We start from the raw sequence: 22355 nt of genomic DNA on the forward strand, positions 1-22355 counted from the left end.
AGGAAAATATGTTCTGTTCAAGTAGCAGTGGCCCCCCTGGCCTGGATGCCATTTACAACCCCTGGAGGGCGCTGCAATATCCTCATACCACTGCAATAAAAGACCCAGCTCCTAAAAAAAACTGTAAGAGCCAGAATGCACAACAATTTCAGACCAGATATCTTCCTGTCATGTCTCATTATATATGTTAAAATTTTATAAATATTTTCAAATGCACAATATAATAACAACAAATAGTACAATGACAAAATATACGTGATTTCTTCAGTAAGTGAGTGAATGAATGAATGAATGAATGAATGAATGAATGAATGAATGAATGAATGAATGAATGAATGAATGAATGAATGAATGAATGAATGAATGAATGAATGAATGAATGAATGAACGAACGAATGAATGAATGAAAAAAAATGTATTGGTCACCACCAAGCATGAACACTTAAGTCACGACCAAATGGTCAGGGCTGAAGCCTCGGCTTGTGAATGCCCCCCCTTCTTACATTTCAAAATGTTCTTTTGTCTGACATGTTTGAGACATTTTCCTTATATGAATTAAACACAAATGAATAATAGCTAACAACAACAAAGAGCATATGCACATATACATGCATACCTATCTGCTTATGACGTACCTACACATATATCCATGCATGTACATATATACAAGCACATTACATATCCACATACATATCTACACTACACATGCTTACACTTACATACGTGCATCTATCTGTACACACATATGTTAAAAAAAGGATTACTTAAGTGTTTATCAAAATAATAATCAATGTACCCATTTTGTTTCTTTTCTTTATGACGTCATTCCATTACCCGGGAACAAGTCTTTACGTATCCATCATCATGTTTTTATACCTTTTTTTTAAAATTCAACAATTTTTTTGCTATATTTCAATTCTTCCGGTAATGCATTCCATAACCTCGCGCCACAGACAGAAATGCACTTTTCGCAACTGTATTACAGATCGGTTGTTTCCAGTTGAATTGGCGCGTAACCCCCCCCTCTCTGAACATGGTTTGTATGTTGGGAGGAAGTATTTTTATGGCTTTAAACATAAGCAAAGCTGTTTTCTGATCTACCAGGTCCATGAATTTGAGTGCTTTTGACTTGATGAATAATAAATTGGTGTGATCATAAAAACCAACAATGGAATCGTGAATAATGTTGAACATTATTCACGATTCAGCTATTTTCTGTATTGTGCAACTGTCTGTAGTGTGGTCTTCCAAGCATTACCCAAGATTTCAACACAGTAAGTCAAATAAGGTCGAATAAGCGTGCAGTATAGAGTATTCATAGATCTAAAGTATAAAAATGTCTGACTTTGCTCAATACTCCGATACTTATGGAAATTTTTAATCTTACTTGGCTTACATGTGGTTTAAAAAGAGGGTTGTTTTTTTATATATATTATAGTAATAGAGTCTTATTTTGTTAAATGGTTTATTTAGTTAAATTTGATACTCTGATTTAATCAAAATTAGGAGATTGAAAATGCGTGGTCAGGGGTGGAGTGCTGCTGTTCCGAGCGGCACTTGAACGCGTCACATAGTTCATCCGGGTCACGCAGAGCTACCGCTAGCTGGTCTGTTGACCGAAACATCTGTGATTAACAAAAACAAACACTTGTAAAGGACGTGCTTCTGCCAAGTCTACCTTAAACTGATTCATTTTTAATTCAAACGTTTTTTGTGACTAAATGTGGAAATAAGCGATGAAATAATGTAATTAATGTACAACAAAGTACTAGAAAGAGCTAGCGGCGGCTAACTCTTTGCAGCATTCGGTCAATGTTTAAAAGTGGATAAAAACAAAGTTTAACGAGTCTTAAAAGAGCCTTAAAAAGGTACGTACAGGTTAAATCTGTGAATATCTTTCTCTCTTTGCATCATAAACATTATTAAACGTCAAATATGATTGTTTTTACTTGTGGCAGAGCTAATGATGAGTGATGTTGTCTATTTTGTGTTGTAACTTAACATCTTCCAGATATAATTAAGTGATAAACTAATAATAACTAATAATATTCAGAAACAGTAATGTAACCACGGTCTAAACCAAAATATCAGTTATTGCTGCGGTAACATTTATTGGATGCGACCAGCTCATAACAGGATGGTTGTCAAGCATCTTTAAAAGATAATGTGAATTATAAAGTAGGCAAGAAGCAAATATAACACATAAACCAGAATAATGTGGAAGATGTCAGTGTTTGAAAAATGCAAGTATAACACGTCTTCTTAAAGTGGAGATATTTAAATGCTTTTACACAGGATTGCCATGGCTACCAGTTTATTCTCCTGCGCCAAAGAAAATAAATAATCCTACAAAATGAACATTCATTTAACTACTATAATCTTTAGACAATCCTATCAAAATACAAAAAAAAAATAGTAAGTTGAAATGATTGTACTTACATTTTAATAGAGTACACAGTTATGAAAAATCTAAATATAGATGTTGTTTACAGGGAATGAAAATTATATGACATGAAGCCAAATATAAATATCAAAAACGTGCACAAACTCGTACTTTACCGTTATTTGTTGTTTTTGTAATAAACAAGTATTGACAAGTAAATTATGGATTTACCATTCTCCATTATCATATGGTTTGGCTGGTGCTGTATTTAATGTAGGTTTTTAAAGTCATTGAAATTCATTGAACAGATCATTCAAGAACACAGATTCAGATTCAGACGACTTTATTAATCCCTTTGGGAGGTTCCCTCCGGGAAATTGACATCTCCATCTCACTCACATAGCACTGTCAGATACAAATCAAACCCCCATATAAAAATAAAAAGATTAAAAATAAAAACAAAAATAGAAATAAAAAAATAAGATGTCTAACTATTCTTGCAGGTCCCTCAAATATCGGCAGTAGTTCAAATGTTTCTGATGTGTGTGTTATCATTGCAGGATGTCGGATTCGGACAGCGAAGATGACCAGGATCGCCCGTTTTCTCTAACTGGTTTCCTCTTTGGGAATATTAATGAAGATGGACAATTAGAAGATGACAGTGTTCTAGACAATGTGGGTGTTTTAAAGATGTTTTTCTTTAATGCGATCAGTATCTGATAATGTTGTTGTGCAGAATTGAAACTACGCTTATTAATCTATGGTGAAAACTATGCAAAATATACTGTTTTTGTTTTGATTTATTATCTATATTGTTCTGTTCTTCTGTCTTATCTATTTATGCCAGGAGTCCAAAAAGCATCTGGCTGGTTTGGGGACTCTGGGTCTGGGCTCTCTCATTACAGAGATTACATCCACTGAGGAAGATGAGAAGGAGGACAGAGATCTGGCAAATGTGGATGCAGAAGGTGAGAAGACAGGCTTGCAGAACTGATGAATGTGGCCTGGACACATTGGGGCAGTGTTTTCAGTGTCTTCTGTTGTGCAGGTTGGGTGAAAAGTACTGACGATGCCGTTGATTATTCTGACATAAGTGAGGTTGCTGAGGATGAGACGAAGAAGTACCGCCAGGCCATGGGGTCTCTGCAGCCGAGCAAGAAAACAGGTGATCGTCTCTCCCTGGTGGGGTTATAACAACAGTCCATTTAAAAGCAATTATTGTGGAATTTTTTCCTTTAAAAAGATGTATTTATCCTTTTATAATGTTTTATATGTTAAAAAAGTAAATTAAACTTACTGAACAACAACTATTTTCGGACTTTGTGTTTACCTTTAAAAAGGACCTATTTTGGCAACTAATACCTATTTTAAACAGGCCTCGAATGTCTTAAAAACAAGCTTTCGATTGTTACGTAACGACGGGTGTAGAATCTGAACGGCTCGTAGAAGCCACATCACACTGGACGGCTCATCCAGGCGGATGTAAAGACAGAATTTGGTTGCTTTCCTCCTTCTCTGAGTTGGCAGGCTGAGGGGAGACAACTTTATATATGTTAAAACAAGAAAAAACTTGTTTTTCATAATAGGTCCCCTTTAATTTCTGGTGATGTAAACGTGTTTTGGAATTGCTTAATTCTAGATGATGATGACGACTATGATGCCGACTGTGAGGATATTGACTCTAAGCTCATGCCTCCACCACCACCGCCGAGTCTTCCTACAGCTGCTAAAAAAGAAGAACCCTCCTCTCAGACCACAAATGGTAAGGACACATGTACCTATAAGGATTACCTTTGAAGAAATAGTGCATGGTTGAAACGTATTTGCTTATTTATCAATGTTATAGTTTGCTCAGTTTAAATCAGTTTTTATTTTTTCAGAATTGTGTTGATAAAGTTGGATTGTCTGTACGCTGTTGTAATCCGTCACCTTATATCCGGACAGTGGGTGAAGAAGGTGATGGAATCATTCTGCCCTCCATCATCGCTCCGTCCTCGACTGCTGATAAGGTGGACTTCAGCAGCTCTTCGGACTCTGAGTCGGAAACAGACCGTCCCTGTGCGGGGAAGGGGTCGGGAGGAGCTCCAGACATGCTCACCCTCCCTCTGGCTGGCATCATGCAAAAAGATGCTGCCAAAGCTCTGCCGGGTGTTACAGAGCTGTTTCCAGAGTTTCGGCCTGGCAGGGTAAAACATTTTCACAAGCACATGATGAAATGTATTATTCTTTAAAAGGTTTACGTTTACCATCGTCATTTTTAATTTGAAATATGTACGTACACTCTGGATTGTATGGCTAGGTTCTTAGGTTCTTACGACTGTTTGGTCCTGGGAAGAACATGCCGTCCGTCTGGAGGAGTGCCCGCAGGAAAAAGAAGCGAAAGCACAGAGAGCCCCACCCTGGGACGCCGCCTCCAGAAGGAGAAACCTCAGAACAAAGCCAGGAGAAAAAGTCTGGATGGGTTTATGAGTACGCACTACCTCCGCCTCCGGAGCAGTGTCTCTCTGATGATGAGGTAAGTCCCTGTGATGCCAGCGCTCATCCGGCCGGCAGCAAGTCATCAGTCCAGCGCTTCACGCTCCTTTTATATGCTGGCTAGATAACCATGATGGCTCCAGTGGAGTCAAAGTTCTCACAAACAAGCGGTGATGGGGACAAGGAGGCAGAGTCTCGACCCAAAGTGGCAGAATGGAGATACGGTCCGGCACAGCTCTGGTACGACATGCTGGGTGTCTCTGAGGATGGAAGCAATTTCAACTATGGGTTCAAGCTTAAGGAACCAGACTCCGATGAGCCTGAGAAGCAGGACACGCCGAGAGAACCGGCGGAGATCCCTCAAGAGGTAGTTGGAGGTGGACATCTGCACCTTTAAGAGGGAAATTTGACTGACTGAGACACTAATATTGAGCGTAATTTGTTTAGGTTCAGATACTGGCTGAAAACGGGGATAATGACAGCGACGATGTTGATGGGAATCATGACAAAGCAGCTATGGAGGATGAGGTCTTCCTGATGGTCACTCAGCTGCAGTGGGAGGATGATATTATCTGGAATGGGGAGGATGTAAAACACAAGGGCACCAAGACGCAGCGAGCCAGCCTCGCAGGATGGCTCCCGTCGAGCATGACCCGCAATGCTAACGCCTACAATGCACAACAAGGTAGGACGCTAGGGGGAAATGAAGTCTGCAAGCATTATTTGATATGAGCTTGACAGTCTTTCAAAATGATATGTATGATATATTTATTCTTACAGGTCTGACGAGAAGTAATTCTCAGCTGGTGCCACCAACACCTCCACCCATGCCCAAAACCTCATCGATGTCAATCTCCAAACGAGAAAAAAACTTCCATGATCTAGGTGAGTGTTTGTTTGGCTTCTTTTTTTTTTTTTAAATCAATGTACAGAAATTTATTTTATTTAATTATTTTATTTTAACTTGAACATTTGTTTTTATTTTTGTATCTCAGCCTGACTTCTATTAATTCTTGTTTCTCTGGACGTTCTCTAGATGATGACAGTCCTTGGTTCTCCATTTTTCCCATTGACAACGAGGAGTTGGTGTACGGTCGCTGGGAAGACAACATTATCTGGGATGACCAGGAGATGAACCAATTACTCACCCCGCCTGTTCTCACACTGGATCCCAACGATGAGAATATCATTCTAGGTATATTCAGAAATCACAATTAGTTAATGTGTGCTAACGTTTGACCTGTCTCTTCCACACTTTAGTCTGCTTATTCTGATGTGTGCTAACCCGCTACGTCTTGTAGAAATCCCTGATGAAAAGGAGGCGACAACTTCCCATTCCCCGTCCAAAGAGAATAAGAAGGAAACTGCGATCAAGAAGAGCCGCATTCTGCTTGGGAAGACGGGCGTGATCAAAGATGAGCCGCAGCAGGTGCGTTGTCTCATCCAGGCAGGGAGAAGTAAATACTGGATTAGGAAAAAATGAAAACTGTAAGCTACACTTTTTCATTTGCTTTATTTACTCATCTCCCACCGATCAGTAGGCTGTTAACTCCTAGGGATTTTGGATGTGAATTTCGCCTATCCAAATTAAATTAATAATATTTCCACAATTATAAGAACAATATGCATAATCTTGGTCTCAATGGATAGTTAAGACCTCACAGCATACATTTCCAGTGTCAGAAAAATTGTGAACATTCACATGCCTGAGCAAATTGTGAAAAACCAAAGAAAAAAAAGGACATTTTTATCCTTGTCTAATTTTTTTATTAGTTTGCACAGTGGAAAACACCACGATAGCAATGCATACATTTATAAAGACACCACTGCCTGGGTTCAGCAACTCCTTGACCTCAACTGTACCAAGTTACATGACAATAGCTTAATATCTATAATGATGCTGCAGTGAAACGTGTAAAAGGCTCTCATCCGAGCCAACGTCATTCCTACCATTATAGTTAAGCTTTAATGGAGAAATGTTACTGTAGTATTGAATATTTTCAGGATAAAAGCAACTTTTGTTTTCCCTTTCAATACAGAACATGTCCCAACCTGAGGTGAAGGACCCCTGGAACCTTTCCAATGATGAGTTCTACTATCCCAAGCAGCAGGGCCTGCGGGGAACCTTCGGTGGCAACATCATTCAGGTGAGGAGTACTTAACAAGAGTAGAGATAAAGCTAACGGGACAAAACTACAGCGGTCTTCCAGAATCTCGACTTAATGAAATATAGACTCATCTTTACGTATTTGTTTAACAGCACTCCATCCCAGCACTAGAGCTGAGGCAGCCCTTCTTCCCCACTCACATGGGACCCATGAAGCTTCGCCAGTTCCATCGACCGACTCTGAAGAAGTACTCGTTCGGAGCGTTAGCTCAGCCAGGCCCCCATGCTGTTCAGCCGCTGCTCAAACACATAAAGAAGAAGGCCAAGGTTGAGCTCTGGGAATTTTTTTTCGTATTTATCGTATCATCGTATTTATATTTACATTAAAGCTACACTGAATGTGTGTCTTTGCTATTTTTTGGAATAGATGCGAGAGCAAGAGCGGCAGGCATCAGGAGGCGGAGACATGTTCTTCATGAGAACACCGCAGGACTTGACGGGCAAAGATGGAGATCTCATCCTGGCAGAGTACAGTGAAGAATATCCACCTGTCATCATGCAAGTTGGCATGGCAACTAAAATCAAAAATTACTACAAGAGGGTAAGCAGTACTGTGTATATTCCATTCACGGAGTTAGCCTCTGCATATGGTGCCCCCGCTAGGCCCACTGAGCTATCCGGGCCGGGCCCCAGGGCCAAGAAATGAATGAAAGCAAACATGTTCTGCCGTCAGCTCAGATGTTCCTGCTCGTTAGATTAAGCTGATCAAATGAATGGTGCTCATGTTCCTCAGAAACCCGGAAAAGACCCTGGAGCGCCCGACTGTAAATACGGAGAGACGGTGTACTGCCACACGTCCCCTTTCCTGGGTTCCCTGCATCCTGGACAGTTACTGCAGGTAACCTCCAAACTCTGCCTTTAGCTTATGTGGATATCTGTAACTTCTCAAGCCTGTTTCCAGGCAGCATGATTGTGTTATCGTCTGCTCTTTCCTTTTAGGCATTTGAAAACAACCTCTTCCGTACGCCGATCTACCAACACAAGATGCCAGAGACAGACTTCTTGCTCATACGAACTCGGCATGGCTACTACATCCGAGAGCTGGTGGACATGTTCGTCGTGGGTCAGGAGTGCCCCTTGTACGAAGTCCCGGGGCCAAACTCCAAACGAGCCAACACCCACATCCGAGATTTCCTGCAGGTATCCCCATTCGTGCGACCTCTTCCAGAAACTGCTGCTCCCGGTATCGTAAATGCTCCAGCTGTCCCGTCTTCACCCTGCAGGTCTTCATCTACCGCCTGTTCTGGAAGAGCAAGGACCGGCCGCGGAGGATACGCATGGAGGACATAAAGAAAGCTTTTCCTTCACACTCCGAGAGCAGCATCAGGAAACGATTGAAGCTCTGCGCTGACTTCAAACGTACAGGTTCACTTGACACTGTTTTTGCTCCATCGTCACTATTTGAGCCGACGTAGAGATGACGCTTGAGCGTTTCTTGGATCGTTGAAGCTGAATAAGCTCAACGTGGATATTATAACTAAGAGTTAATGCTGACTTAGCCCAGTATAATAAGTTACAACTATATAATGTGTCCTCTCCTGTCCTGGCAGGGATGGATTCCAACTGGTGGGTGTTGAAGCCGGACTTCAGATTGCCTACGGAGGAAGAAATCCGAGCCATGGTGTCTCCGGAGCAGTGCTGCGCCTACTACAGCATGCTGGTGGCCGAGCAGAGGCTCAAGGTAACGTCTGTCCCACCACATAACACCGGCAGAGGGGGTGTCTGCTGTCTCACTGCAACTTATCTGATATCCCACCCCAACAGGATGCTGGTTACGGGGAGAAATCCTTCCTTGCTCCAGATGAGGAGAACGAAGAGGACTTTCAGATGAAGATTGATGATGAGGTATTGTCAAAATTACAACGTCATACGCTGATTTAGTCTTGAGATGACAGAAGAGCTTTCTGGGTAATTGTGCGCCGGTCATCGTAGGTGCGGACGGCTCCCTGGAACACAACGAGAGCCTTCATTTCTGCGATGAAGGGGAAGTGCCTGCTGGAGGTGACGGGTGTGGCGGATCCCACGGGATGTGGAGAAGGTTTCTCCTACGTCAAAGTGCCCAACAAGCCCACGCAGCAGAAGGTCAGAAGCTCCGCCAACCTAACGTTATTGTCTGCTGCAGGTCATTGTAGGGAGGATTTTATTTACCCCTTTTATTTTATACAGGATGACAAAGAGCCACAGCCTGTCAAGAAGACAGTGACAGGGACAGATGCTGATCTTCGGAGGCTCTCGCTCAAAAACGCCAAACAGCTGCTTCGCAAGTTTGGCGTCCCGGAGGAGGAGGTACTGATAGGACGAGAGAAACCATCACTATTTTAGCCACACCCCTCAGCCTTGTTAAACTGATCGCCTCTTTGTGCTGATTATTTTAGATCAAGAAACTCTCCCGCTGGGAGGTTATTGATGTGGTGAGAACCATGTCCACAGAACAGGCCCGCTCCGGCGAAGGACCCATGAGCAAGTTCGCCAGAGGTTCCCGTTTTTCCGTCGCTGAGCACCAGGAGCGCTACAAGGAGGAGTGCCAAAGGATCTTCGACCTGCAGAACAAGTGAGACCTTTATCCAGCATCATAGCCATTATTATTAACTAGTGATGCACCAAATGTTCGGTAACCGAAATTGTTTGGCAGAAAATAGCAAAAAAAACACTTTCGGTGTTCGGTACATTTTTGCATGCTATAATGTATTTTTATTTGCTATGCATCAAAACAACCCATATAAGCCAATCTTTAATAATCTTTCAAACCACAGGAAATTTATTAGGGAATGAATTCATACTTTAGTTTTTGAGATATATCGCGTTTAGATATCGTGTCTTCATCCGGCGCTGAAATCAGCTCCAAAACTTTGCTCACCGTAAACCGTTTATACCGTTTCATGCGCACGGACTTTGGTGGATCCATAATATGTGTGTGTGTGGGCTTGTATAGTGAGTATGTAGTGTGTGTATGGTGTGTGTGGGTTGTCGCTGAGTAATCTTTCGTGAAAATCTCTGATCAAATAAACGAACAAGTGCGCAAATTCAAACCGACTTACTTCCCGGAGGAATGACGTCACCTCTCTTTTCGCGGGAAGTGCAGTGAAAAATTACTGTGAAAAAATACAACCCAATGACACGCTGACAACGTGATGATGTCAATGTATGTCAACGTAGGATGTGCTGTAAACACGTACCGGATCTATAAATAACCCGCTTTTAATTAGGAAGATTTCCCTGTGGCAATTTTACTGGATTATTATGTGATTTTTCCAAACGATTTAATTGATTAAAACTCTGGGACACACTAGATGCAGGATATGTAAGTGAAACTCTATTCAAACGGAAGCGCCGGCGCTCCAGCCGGTCATAAAGGGTTAACTGGGATTCTGCCGTTAAAGATGTTCCGTTTTCTCTTCCCAGGGTCCTGGAGTCGACGGAGGTGCTGTCCACAGACACGGACAGCAGCTCAGCAGAGGACAGTGACTTTGAGGAGATGGGTAAGAACATTGAGAACATGCTGCAGAACAAGAAGACCAGCTCGCAGCTTTCCCGAGAGAGGGAGGAGCAGGAGAGGAAGGAGCTGCAGAGGATGCTGATGGGCGAGGAGAGTGACCGCGACAGCAAGGGACGCAAAGAGCGCCGCAAAGGCCTGTGTGAGTTTCCCTTTCTGATACAAGTTCTTGATGGTACATCAGTAGCACGTGTGAAAAATGATGTCTCTAATTCCCTTTTACAGCCAGCTCCATGTCCACCGGCTCCCACAAAGACGACGACACATCCTCCGTCACCAGCTTAAACTCCGCGGCTACAGGACGCCGCCTCAAGATCTATCGCACCTTCAGGGATGAGGACGGCAAGGAGTACGTCCGCTGTGAGACGGTGCGTAAAGCCTCCGTCATCGACGCCTACACCAGGATCAGAACCACCAAAGATGACGAGTTCATGTGAGTGTCGGTTTTCAAACTCAAGAGTGACTTGGACTCCAAAGTCAAAGATGTAAATGTGAAATATCTTTAAATCACGACTCTTTGTGTTTGCAGACGAAAGTTTGCCCTCTTCGACGAGCAGCACAGAGAAGAGATGAGGAAGGAGCGCCGGCGTATTCAGGAGCAGCTCCGGCGGCTGAAGAGGAACCAGGAGAAGGACAAGATCAAAGGACCTCCGGAGAAAAAGGCCAAGAAGGTCAAAGAGAGGCCAGACCTCAAGGTAAAAGTAAGCCTGCTGATTTCAATCCTACAACTTTTTAACCTCAACTCGCTCACACGTTGATTTTTGTTGTGTTCCTTAATGCTTGGCTTTTATCCCTAGCTTAAGTGCGGAGCCTGCGGAGCAATTGGACACATGAGGACGAACAAATTCTGCCCCCTGTACTATCAAACCAACGCCCCGCCCTCCAATCCGGTTGCCATGACGGAGGAGCAGGAGGAGGAGCTGGAGAAGACCGTCATCCACAACGACAACGAGGAACTGATCAAGGTGGAGGGCACGAAGATCGTTCTCGGCAAGCAACTCATCGAAAGGTAATAGTTGATCATCCTGCACATATCCGTTTATACTTTTGGATGACGTGGGAGATTTTTTGTCTCTTAGATACTGAATAAAAAAAAAAAGTATCCTGATGTCCAATAAGATTTGACATTTTTGGATATTTTTTTTTACACATCCACTGACTGATATACTTGAAACCTCTCGCTAAATTTTATCAAAACTTCTCTCTCTTTTTTTTTTTAAATGCGTTTATTATTAATTTTCTTCATAAACAAACATACAAAAGACAGGACCAGACAAAACATCAATACCATACAACAACAACAAGCTGGGAATAGCCACGCAAGAACCCAAATCATGAACCATGATCACTCAAATAATGAGATGTAACCAGCTTCTAGAATAACTACTATTTAAATGCAAAAGAGAAAACATGGAAATTCAGTCTAGTATTCTGGAAAACTGTATATTATAACTGTATTTCACTCAATCATTAAGCGAAGATATTTTACCTTCAGTGGAAACGAAAATGTAAAGAATGATATTCTAAATTTTTATTACTATGTTTTTATTGAAAAGAGAAAAAACAGTGTAATGCAGGTTTGCCAAGTAAAAAAAGAAAAAAACATAGTTTGTACTTCCTGTTGGCTTGTCAGTTTCTAACCTATTCTTCCTTTGGCAGTGCCGACGAGGTTCGCAGAAAGTCTTTGGTGCTCAAGTTCCCCAAACAGCAGCTGCCACCAAAGAAGAAGAGGCGCGTGGGCAGTGCGGTCCATTGTGACTACCTCAACGTAAGCACTGTTTCTGAGTACCGTATTTAGAATAGATTGTTAGATTAGATTGTCCTTTATTCATCCCTCAATGGGGGGAAATTTGCTTTGTGCAGCAGCAGTACACACAACACACACATGCAGCGAAGGGATAAAAAAGTAAAAAATATATATAATTACAAAATATAAACAGTATATACAGTGGAATTTATGGGACCGTCAGGCACGTTATCATTGAACGGGTCTATTTTCATACATAAGGAGCACTGAGTTATAAAGCTCATGATAAAATATAAATAAAGCGAAACAGAACAATCTCGTAAGTCCAACTTTATTCAACTCGTTCACAATAACTCAGAATATCCTTCAGTTGTAACTAAAACAGAAAAATAAACTCACATTTGAAATCATTTGTCTTCCACGAATCCACCAATAAAAAGTGGAGGAGGTGAGCATCGTACTACATTCTGTTCTCTGATTGGTTCATCGTTGCCAGCGATAGTGGACACCTGAAGTTAGTGTGAGGTTGGAACAACATTGTATTCCAACATATGATTATAACCGGATTATGATGTAGATTTGAAAATTGGGTTTACGCTAAAAATGTTGGCTTGACGTCTAATTATAGTAAGGTTACGCTGACTAGATGCTGGATGACGGTTGCTTGCAACGCTACATAATTAGTTATCTAACGATGTCTGATGGTCCAACCCGTATCCAACCAATGACCGACTTTAACGTGTCTGAACGGCCCGACCATCAAGCTGAGCGGCTTCTTCACTACCAAAGTCACCAAAATATGTTGACAGATTTTTTGAGTTCAGTGTACCTCATAAAACTGGTTCGAGGTCAGTAAACACAACAACATTCATACATAAGGCGCACCCGACTATAAGGCACACTGCTGGTTTTTGACAAGAATCAAGGATTTTAAGGTAGATTTTAGGGTAGATGTGACTCACTGTGATGACTGTCATGCCATTTTCTTTTTCTCTCTTTTTCAATGTGGACAGAAGCCACACAAGGCGATCCACCGCAGACGAACGGACCCCATGGTGACGCTGTCCTCCGTGCTGGAAAGCATCATCAACGACATGCGGGATCATCCCAATGTACGATCTGACAAGCACTGGTGAAAGAACGGTTTTCTTCCCTGCTCTGCAGTCTCATTTGTGATGTATTGTTTTTTTCTTAGACGTACCCCTTCCACACTCCCGTCAACGCCAAGGTTGTGAAGGACTATTATAAGATCATCACTCGGCCCATGGACCTGCAGACGCTGAGGGAGAACGTACGCAAGAGGATGTACCCATCGAGGGAGGAGTTCCGGGAAGCTGTGGAGGTTGTCGTCAAGAACAGCGCCACTTACAACGGTAATGCTGCAAAAACTACTCACCTCCGGTTTCCGTTAGATGTACAAGCTCTTGTAAGCGGACTGAGGTGGATATCTGATTTTATTGTGTTTTTTTTTTTCCTCCGCCAGGGGCTAAACATCCCATAACACAAGTGGCTCAGTCCATGCTGGACCTCTGTGACACTAAACTGAAAGAGGTGAGTGAAGTCCACAAATTTGAAGGATTTTCTTATCTCACTCAGTACGTACACATGCAGCGATTCAACATGGTTGCAGATCTGATCAGATAATGACATGCAGAAGATTGGATCAACTTGTCTGATTACACATGCTGTTCTGAGATCAGACTGAATCAGATTGAATAAGCCACTGTAACCAGAGCATGGCTGACTCCGTGACGCTAGGTGGCGCTGTACCCGAGGTAACCATGGTAACCATTTCAACAAAGAGCCACTTCCGGTTGACCTCCGCTTAACAACAACAAGGAAAGGAAAAAGTGCATTCTCACTGCTTTCCTATTAATAATCTGTCTAAAACAGCCTTTCTCAACCTTTTTTCAGTCATGACACCTTTCAAAAGTGAATAAAATCTCACGACACCCCACAGTAAAATATAATTAAAAACCGCACTGCATCGCTCTGACTGTAAATGCATAAGTCCAGTTTATTTTGTAGCAATAACTTGAACACGTTAACTGCACCAGAGTATAAGTCATCGTTCACTGTTGTGCTTGGTTGCCACGCTGATGGACAGAAACTATGGGGATTTTTAAAAGAAAAGAATGCCTAAAGAGTCTTTTCCAGCCGGCTTCACGCCGGCCGTTCAAAGTGAAGCCTGATTTATGGTTCCGCGTTAAATCGACAGCAGAGCTTACGCCGTAACGTACGCGGCGAAGCGCACCGTACGTGTGCGTCGCCGCATAACCTACGGCGTAATCTCTGCGTTGGTTAACGCAGAACCATAAATCAGACTTAAGGCTGCAGCGGCGTGGGAGAGATGGATGACTGAGAGGGAGAACAGTTTCTCCAGGGGTGGAAGGCAGTTATGCCACAGTTTGCAGATGGATTGTTGATGCGTGGGCTAACGTGTCTGCTGGGATTATTTTGCGAGCTTTTGCAAAAGGGTGCATTTCCGAGGCGCCGCGCACGTGACTCTGACAGCGAGGAATTGGGACTGGTAGCTGATTTAGCGGAGCTCTTTAATGCAGAAACAGAGGATGAGACTTCGATGGGTTTGATTAATGTAAAAAATGAAATAAAGTAGCCTACAATCAAACAAAGTTTTGCTCCCGCTGTATTTTTAAATACGCACACTCCTGTGCTTGTGTGTGTGTGTGTGTTCTTGTGTGTGTGCCGTTTCGGTCGGTGCGCCGTGTGTGTTTTAAATACAGAAATGACACAAGACTGAGGCTATGACTTTCCACACGGCGCCCGTATGGTCGCGAAAATACAGTATTTATATATGAAATGTCAGAATAGGAAATATTTTGACGACACCCCTGAAGCAGTCAAACGACACCCCAGGGTGCTACTACTGAGCAGCGTCGCGTCGTCTCCTTTCACTTCTGGGTGAATCCCCTCCCCCGGGGGAAAACCCCACCCGGGGGAAATTCTCGAGCATGCGCAGACTGTAATATCCATGTCCCCGTACACATGGCATTAACAAGGCGGTTGCGACTGGCTTATCTAGGTGCTGCAAGCGGGTTGATGAATCCGGTTTGATCAGATTGACTTGACTGGCTTAAGGTGTTCACATGCAGTTTAAAAGTCAGTACGATGTGTGCAAATGATCTCCAACCAGCTTGAATCGCTGCATGTGCACGTACTGACTGTGTGTCATGTTGACAATTACACGTCTCCTTTCGCCTGCAGAAGGAGGACCGGTTGGTGAGGCTGGAGAAAGCCATCAACCCCCTGCTGGATGATGACGATCAGGTGGCCTTCTCCTTCATCCTGGACAACATCGTAACCCAGAAGATGATGGTGGTTCTAGATGTGAGTCAGCGTCTTCCTCGCTTTTCTTTCTCAGAGCAATGATCAGTATAAAGTCAGATTATCATTCACCCCCTACAGGGCGGCCGCGGCTCCTTAAAAAGTCTTAAATTCCATTTTCCTAAAATAAGGCCTTTAAATGTCTTAATTTGTCTTAAATCTCCATCCAAGGGTCTTCATTTTAGAGGGAATGTATCGTGTCATCATTAAGAGGTTTATTTCATCGTTTTGAGGAGAATCTCCTGCAGAGGTTCTACATCTGTGTTGCCAGGTTGGGCAAGTTTCAGCCCAATTGTGCTGAAAAATATATATTTGTGCTGCTTTTCCTGGTTTTTACTAAATATTTAGGAGAAATTATTCAAAAAAAAGTTTCCATTATGGCAGAGAAAAGTAGAAATTTGCACAATAAACTCTGATATTTTATTTTCTTTAATCTTTTCAATTTAATTGTAGTCTTTGTTTGGAGCCTGAACTTTTTTGGGCTATTTAGTGGTGTTGTGAAGCTTGAAATGTATTACGCATTTAAAAATTGACTGTTTTAATATAAAGAATGTATGATTTGGGCTGGTTTTTCATTATTTTGGCGGGTTTTACATCGCGTCTGGGCTGGAACCTGTCAGCCAGATCTGGCAACCTCGACCTCAGCAGATATCTTAGTGACTTGGCTTTTTGGTCTTAAATTTTTTTTGAAAATGGTATTAAAAAGTCTTAAATTTACCTCTGTCAAACCTGTAGACACCCTGCCCCTAATTCTTTCATTTTTCCTTTTTTAGTCGTGGCCGTTTCACCATCCTGTTAACAAGAAGTTTGTGCCAGATTATTATAAGGTCATCATCAGCCCCATGGACCTGGAGAGCATCCGGAAGGTGAGTGTTGACGATGCTTTTCAGTTCTCCAGCGTTGCAATAAATAAATGTATCTGACATGTCTCTCTGTGCACTTGGGTGGTCCTGCAGAACATCTCCAAACATAAGTACCAGAATCGAGACACGTTCCTGTCAGACGTCAGTCTCATCCACGCAAACAGCATCAAATACAACGGTGAGTAAAATGTTATCAGGAGGGTTCCCACGACCTCTGCACCACCTTCTCCTGGAGAGATTCGAGGCTCTGAGTCTGTTGTCATCAAAACTTTCCTGTAATCTGATTTTGTCTTTTCAACAGGCGCAGAGAGTCCTTACACCAAGACGGCCCTGGACATAGTCGACGTTTGCAAACACACGCTTGCAGAGGTATGTTGAATCTGATGTCTGCTCTTCACAGGTACGAGAACGTTTACAAGCACCGTATTTTCCGGACTATAAGTTGCTCCGGAGTACAAGTTGCACCAGCCATAAAATGCATAATAAAGAAGGAAAAAACATATATGAGTCGCATTTTGGGGGAAAATGTATTTTATAAAATCCAACACCAAGAACAGACATGTCATCTTGAAAAGGCAATTTAAAATAAAAATAGAATAGAGGCAACAACAGGCTGAATAATTGTACGGTCTGCTTACGTTACATGACACGACTGAGAAACAGCAGAGTGCCTGGTATGTTAACATAAGATATTAAGAGTTAGTAAGATAACTATAGCATAAATAACATGCTAAGAAGTTTACCAAACCATCCGTGTCACTCCAAATAACGAAAAAATCCATTGAAATCTTCATCCTGTGTCACTTGTAAGCAACTCCGCTAACTCCGGAGGTAGAAGATGCAGCGCTTCCTCTTCTACGTCGCCTACGTCAGACTCATCGTCAGTTGCAGTTTAGTGTGAAAATAACATGTGAAATTATATACCGGTAATGATGTCTGATAACTTATCACATAAGTCGCTCCAGAGTATAAGTCGCACCCCCGGCCAAACTATGAAAAAAAATCGACTTATACTCCGGAAAATACAGTATTTCAAATATGGGTTTCACTCGGTGATGAGGAGCAGATTCATCACATGACCCACATGAAGTTACTTTTATAAGCAGGGGTTTCTGTTGCTGTAATAATCTTTATTGCGTCTCCAGTACGATGAGCACCTGACACAGTTGGAGAAGGACATCTCCACGGCCAAGGAGGCGGCTCTAGATGCAGCAGACCTGGAGTGTCTGGACCCGATGACACCCGGGCCGTACACGCCGCAGGTAAGAGCCACCTGGACCCAGTTTCACCACCACAGCCGTTGGTCTTACACCAGACCCAGCTGTTAATCATGAGCCAAGCTTTTCCATGTGCAGTAGCTTCCTCGCCTTCTACTGGTTCCTTCTCTTCACTTATTCACGGTACTAATGTTCCCTTTCAGCTTGTCACAGTGTGTTTGTACTATCTAGCTTCTTCACCGTAGTGTCTTCTTTCTCCCAACTTGTCCTTCGCTCCTGTCCTCGCGTCCCGTCTCTCCGTCTGTGTTTGCCACCCTGTGTGGCGCTGGCCAGCCTGCTGATCTGTTTGACAGCGGGGCTTCAGGGAGTCTGCCCAGAGAGCCCAGCAGCCTTTTCTCTGAGGGGCCGCTAGCGGTTGCTCCAGAGAAGAGAGGGGGGCAGGTATGGAGAGAGAGACTGACATCAGGCTTGCTACCACATCCCACCTCTCCTCAGGCTATCCTCAGAGCACCCAGCCCTGATCAGGCGCTTTCTGTACCGACTTATGTCGCTGTTGTCTGCTGAACACAATGACGTTGCCTTGTAGCAACTCTGCACTAAAGTGGCTTTCGTCAATGAAAATTGTGACTAAATATCGTCGTCAACAAACCTTTATCACCTGCGGAAAATGAGACGAGACGCAACGAAAATGCTGGTCATGTGACGATAACAATAATGAAATATATAATGCAATATCGTAGACAAATAAAAACGAGACTAAAATGTAGTTTACAAAATAAAAACTCTCCTAAAATGGGTCTTCATTTTCATTGCTCAAAACAAGACAAAATGTTCTACCAAAGATCCTTAATGTCCATGTTTTCAGTAGTTTCCTCTGGTTTAGTTCTGCTGCTGGGTGACGTTAGTCCTCAATCCCAGTCGCTGCAGCGGGGAATCAGATCCAGAAGATGCAGCTGCAGAGTTAGAGGCTGATGCCGTTAACGCAGAGCTCTAGGTTCACGTCAATTAAAAACAAAGTTAAATAGAGAAAGGGACCGATGGCTGGCCACGCGGGGATCTGCTCTGGGGCTGGAGAAGAATGAGAGCTTTGGATACACTTTCCTACACAGACGTGGAAAAGAAAACCCAATGTGTTGAAAAAGAAAAAGATGGGGAGAAATGCGGAAAAATAAACAAGTTGTAAACTCAAATTAGAGTCTTATGTATCTGGAATGAATGTATTCTTGTGTCTTTAAGGTAACAAGAATATAATAATAATAATAAGATAACCTTGTTTGAATTGTAAAATGAGTTTGGCTAAATACAATCTTTGACTAAAACCAGACTAAAATGCTCCTGCACAATTCTGACTAAAATAAGACTTAAATGCTCAGACTTTTAGTCGACTGAAACTTGACACAACTTAAAGGAGAATGAACGTGACTAAAACTAATAAAAACTAAAATGATAGCTTGACCCAAAGACTACGGTATACTAAAACTAAAATAGAAACAGGCTGACAAAAACAACACTACTCTACACAGACTTTTATTTATTTATTTATATTTATTTTGGGTTTTCAGGGGCGACATGGCAGAAGACCTGGAGAGGAAGAATCAGATGTGGATATTGAGGGCTTTGAGGATGACGATGATGGCAAACCAAAGACTCCTGCTCCTGTAAGGGGCAGATTATTGATTTATTACCTTAGCATCCGCTGTTATTCAGATAATGTAGTCAAAAAATAATAAAAATCTACGACCTGCATTTCCAGGCAGAGGATGCTGAAGGAGATCTGGAGGACGACGACGATGACGAAGAACTGTTGCTGCCGCCTCGCAGGCGGCTGCATGACCCGGACGACGACGACGACGACGATGAGGAGGGAGAGCGGGGGAGATCCAGCCATCCAGCTCAAGCCAGTGTCCTGTATCAGGACCTGCTCATGTCTGACGGGGAGGACGACGCCAGCGAAGAGGAGGGCGATAACCCTTTCTCCTGTGAGTCCACACTTCTTTACAACCGCAGGACGTCATCGCTCGTCGTTTAAGGAAGGAGAAGCTGCACACAGCATCAGCTCGTTACTTTACATCATGCTTGTTGACACATATTTCTAACGGCAACACCTTTCCAAAGACGCCTCTTACCTCATGTTTTACCGTTGAATTCAGTTATGGCACTTTTCCACCAGCACCTATTCAGCTCTACTCATCTCAGCTCGGCTCGACTCAACTTGGCCTGGTTTCTTTTCCATAACAATTCAGCACCTGGAGCAGAAGTAGAGGGTTGGAGCGAAGCTGCTGTGACGTATTTGATTGTATGATCTAAACGAAGAAGACAACAACACTAAAGATGTAGAACCTGGAGGAGATGATAAATGTGCTGCTGGGTCTGTGGCTTGTGTTCCATATCAAGTTAAAAAATGAGTGAGAGAAGCTTCAAGCTGCGACACTTTTTTTTTTTTGTTAGTTTGTCTCGGCGCTGCTGAAAAGTCAGCTGGAGCCGCCAGCAGCTATGAAGAGACAGAGCTCCTGGTAGATCTGGTCGTTCCTTATCACCCGTCTACATCCCTTTTTAGTTCTCTCCTCAGCCACCAGGTTTATGAACATCTGCACCTCAGAGTTGGATCACCAAACAGACTTCTGCTGCCATTGCCTGTCGAATAAAATGAACAAGAAGCCGCCGTCAGAGTCTCTTTTTCTGATTTCCACCTCCTGACTCAGACGTCTGACTCCAACCCCCCGACCAATCGGTGGCCTGTAGTGTGATGATGTCAGATACAGCCGACTCAGCTGCTTAGAACCTCGGCAGAATAGTTACCGAAAAGTATCTACTCGGCACGTTAGACCCCCATTGGAAAAGAACCAAACTGAATGGAGGCGAGCCGGGCTGATTAGGTACTAGTGGAAAAGTGCCATTAGTGACTCCTGTCGGGCTGCCAGTGTGTATTTATTTATGCAAAACTGCCTCCTGCAGTCTGAGTTTCCAGATCTATGAACATTGCGCACACAGACGGCTGTCGCCTTCATTCTTGGCGCCGGAGGCCGTCGAGCTTCCACATCTCACCGGTGTGTTTACGTTCTTCCAGCCATCCAGCTGTCGGAGAGCGGCAGCGACTCTGAGCGAGAGATCGACGTGCGACCGCCTCCTCCGCGGAGAGCTCAGGAGACGGCCCGCATGGGCATGGAGCAGGACGAGAGCCTGATGTCGTACGAGGTGGACGGGCCCGACGAGTCGCATCTGGAGGACAGCAATGTCAGGTACATCACCTAGTCACTGTCTTTCAGGATTCTTTTTAATCTCATTGTTAGATCTTTAAAATGACAGTTTTAATGAGGGTAAACTTCACATTCCCTTTCCTACCTCCTGATACTTGAAATAAAGATTTCCAGTTTTCAAATCTGCTTGTCTATACTTCTCCCTCGTCTCAGTTACGGCAGCTACGAGGACCCAGAGAGTCGGACTCAGATGCAGCCGTCCGGCCTGGGAAACGGCTTAGAGTACGGCATCAGCGAGGAAGAGGAGGAAGACGAGGAGGATGAAGCGCGAAGGAGAGGCCCCGCCGTGCTCTCGCAGGTCCAACTCAGCGAAGACGAGGAGAGCGAAGAGTTCAGGTCCATCGGAGGAGACAGTGACATGGACTCGGACAATTAGTCTAATGTTTTTGAGTGCAGCTTCTTGGAAACGTTGAAGTTCCACTGAGCGAGAAATATAATTTCTCAAATAAATATGTAAACTTTTATTTTGTAAATGAAAGTCGATGTTTATAGCCGCCTCCTGCTAGTTCCTTGGACTGTAAGCAGCGCATTGTAAATTAGCTTTTCTGTGTATTTTTCATCATGATATCCCAGTGTAGCATCCTGATGACCCTCAGAGGCTTGAAGCAAGGCAGCTGGACTCCACCGGGGTTTAACCAGCAACCAGGAAGCTGAAGTCCAGCCGCGCTGATTCAAGCCTCTGAGGTGGAGGAGGTGGATCTTCGTGGAGGTCTGTTCCCAGTGGTTTTGTATCATTTTTACCTCCGTTATACCCTTTGCTCACTAGTTGTTGGAACAATTGCTTCTACGCCATCAATCATGTCAAGATTAAATAAATAAAATAAAGACTCTTCTCTTTATTTAAAAAGAAAAAAACTGTTGTATGTAAAAAGCAAAATAATGCAAACTGCAGGGGTTTTTGTTTTTGTTTTCTTTTTTTGATGCAAGTCTTCAAAGGCATTCGGTCGTCACAAACACGGCACGTTTTATGCTGGAATTTCTAATTAAATGAACTCAAATCAACCTTTTTGCATTTTTTTTTTTGTTTTAACTATTGGAGCACATTTACATCTATACTGAGCAAAATAAATAAGATGATATCCCCGCAGTGGAACTTTTAAAAGTAACATTTCCATCAATAATAGATGGTTTTACATGTGGAGGCATCCAACACTGAAACAAAGAACAGAGGGAACGTAAGCATTGTTTAGAAGTCATAGCCGTGTAATCAGCATTTTCGACCCTGGGGATTCCCTTTTGTGTTGGTTTGTGTACTGACTGTTTTCTGGAGTGCCTGTAGGTGAAGGGTCGTCAGTGGTGATTATGCACACCTGTGCAGCCTGACTCATCTGTGTTTAATGCCGCGTTCCATTTGTCCTCGGAAGTGGGGATTTCCCAGTTCCCGGTTGGAATTTTCAACTGGAACGCC

General features: G+C 43.1%; 1 protein-coding gene across 4 annotated transcripts; it reads left to right on the plus strand.

The window, feature by feature from the left end:
• The first annotated feature begins 1584 nt into the window (after nt 1-1584).
• taf1 (TAF1 RNA polymerase II, TATA box binding protein (TBP)-associated factor) lies at nt 1585-21949 on the plus strand. 4 transcript variants are annotated; one of them, XM_061739831.1, is made up of 40 exons: nt 1585-1868; nt 2944-3058; nt 3231-3351; nt 3432-3548; nt 4023-4145; nt 4328-4569; nt 4683-4898; nt 4983-5225; nt 5306-5543; nt 5639-5743; nt 5895-6053; nt 6160-6287; nt 6898-7005; nt 7119-7292; nt 7393-7566; nt 7759-7863; nt 7965-8165; nt 8249-8390; nt 8576-8706; nt 8790-8870; nt 8958-9107; nt 9192-9311; nt 9401-9576; nt 10428-10660; nt 10744-10951; nt 11048-11219; nt 11316-11527; nt 12178-12286; nt 13279-13377; nt 13461-13638; nt 13749-13816; nt 15491-15613; nt 16384-16476; nt 16567-16651; nt 16775-16842; nt 17619-17735; nt 19253-19348; nt 19444-19669; nt 20758-20929; nt 21101-21949. In XM_061739831.1, exons 2-40 carry the CDS (start codon nt 2945-2947, stop codon nt 21321-21323), a joined length of 5850 nt encoding a protein of 1949 aa, XP_061595815.1. In that variant the 5' UTR covers nt 1585-1868; nt 2944; the 3' UTR covers nt 21324-21949. The 4 variants fall into 4 exon arrangements, with proteins under 4 accessions (XP_061595815.1, XP_061595817.1, XP_061595816.1 ...); XM_061739833.1 differs by having other exon boundaries at nt 11048-11213; XM_061739832.1 differs by having other exon boundaries at nt 1585-1864; nt 2942-3058.
• The last annotated feature ends 406 nt before the right edge of the window (nt 21950-22355 follow it).

The sequence above is a fragment of the Cololabis saira genome, chromosome 14 (assembly GCF_033807715.1).
Source record: "Cololabis saira isolate AMF1-May2022 chromosome 14, fColSai1.1, whole genome shotgun sequence".
NCBI lineage: Eukaryota > Metazoa > Chordata > Actinopteri > Beloniformes > Belonidae > Cololabis > Cololabis saira.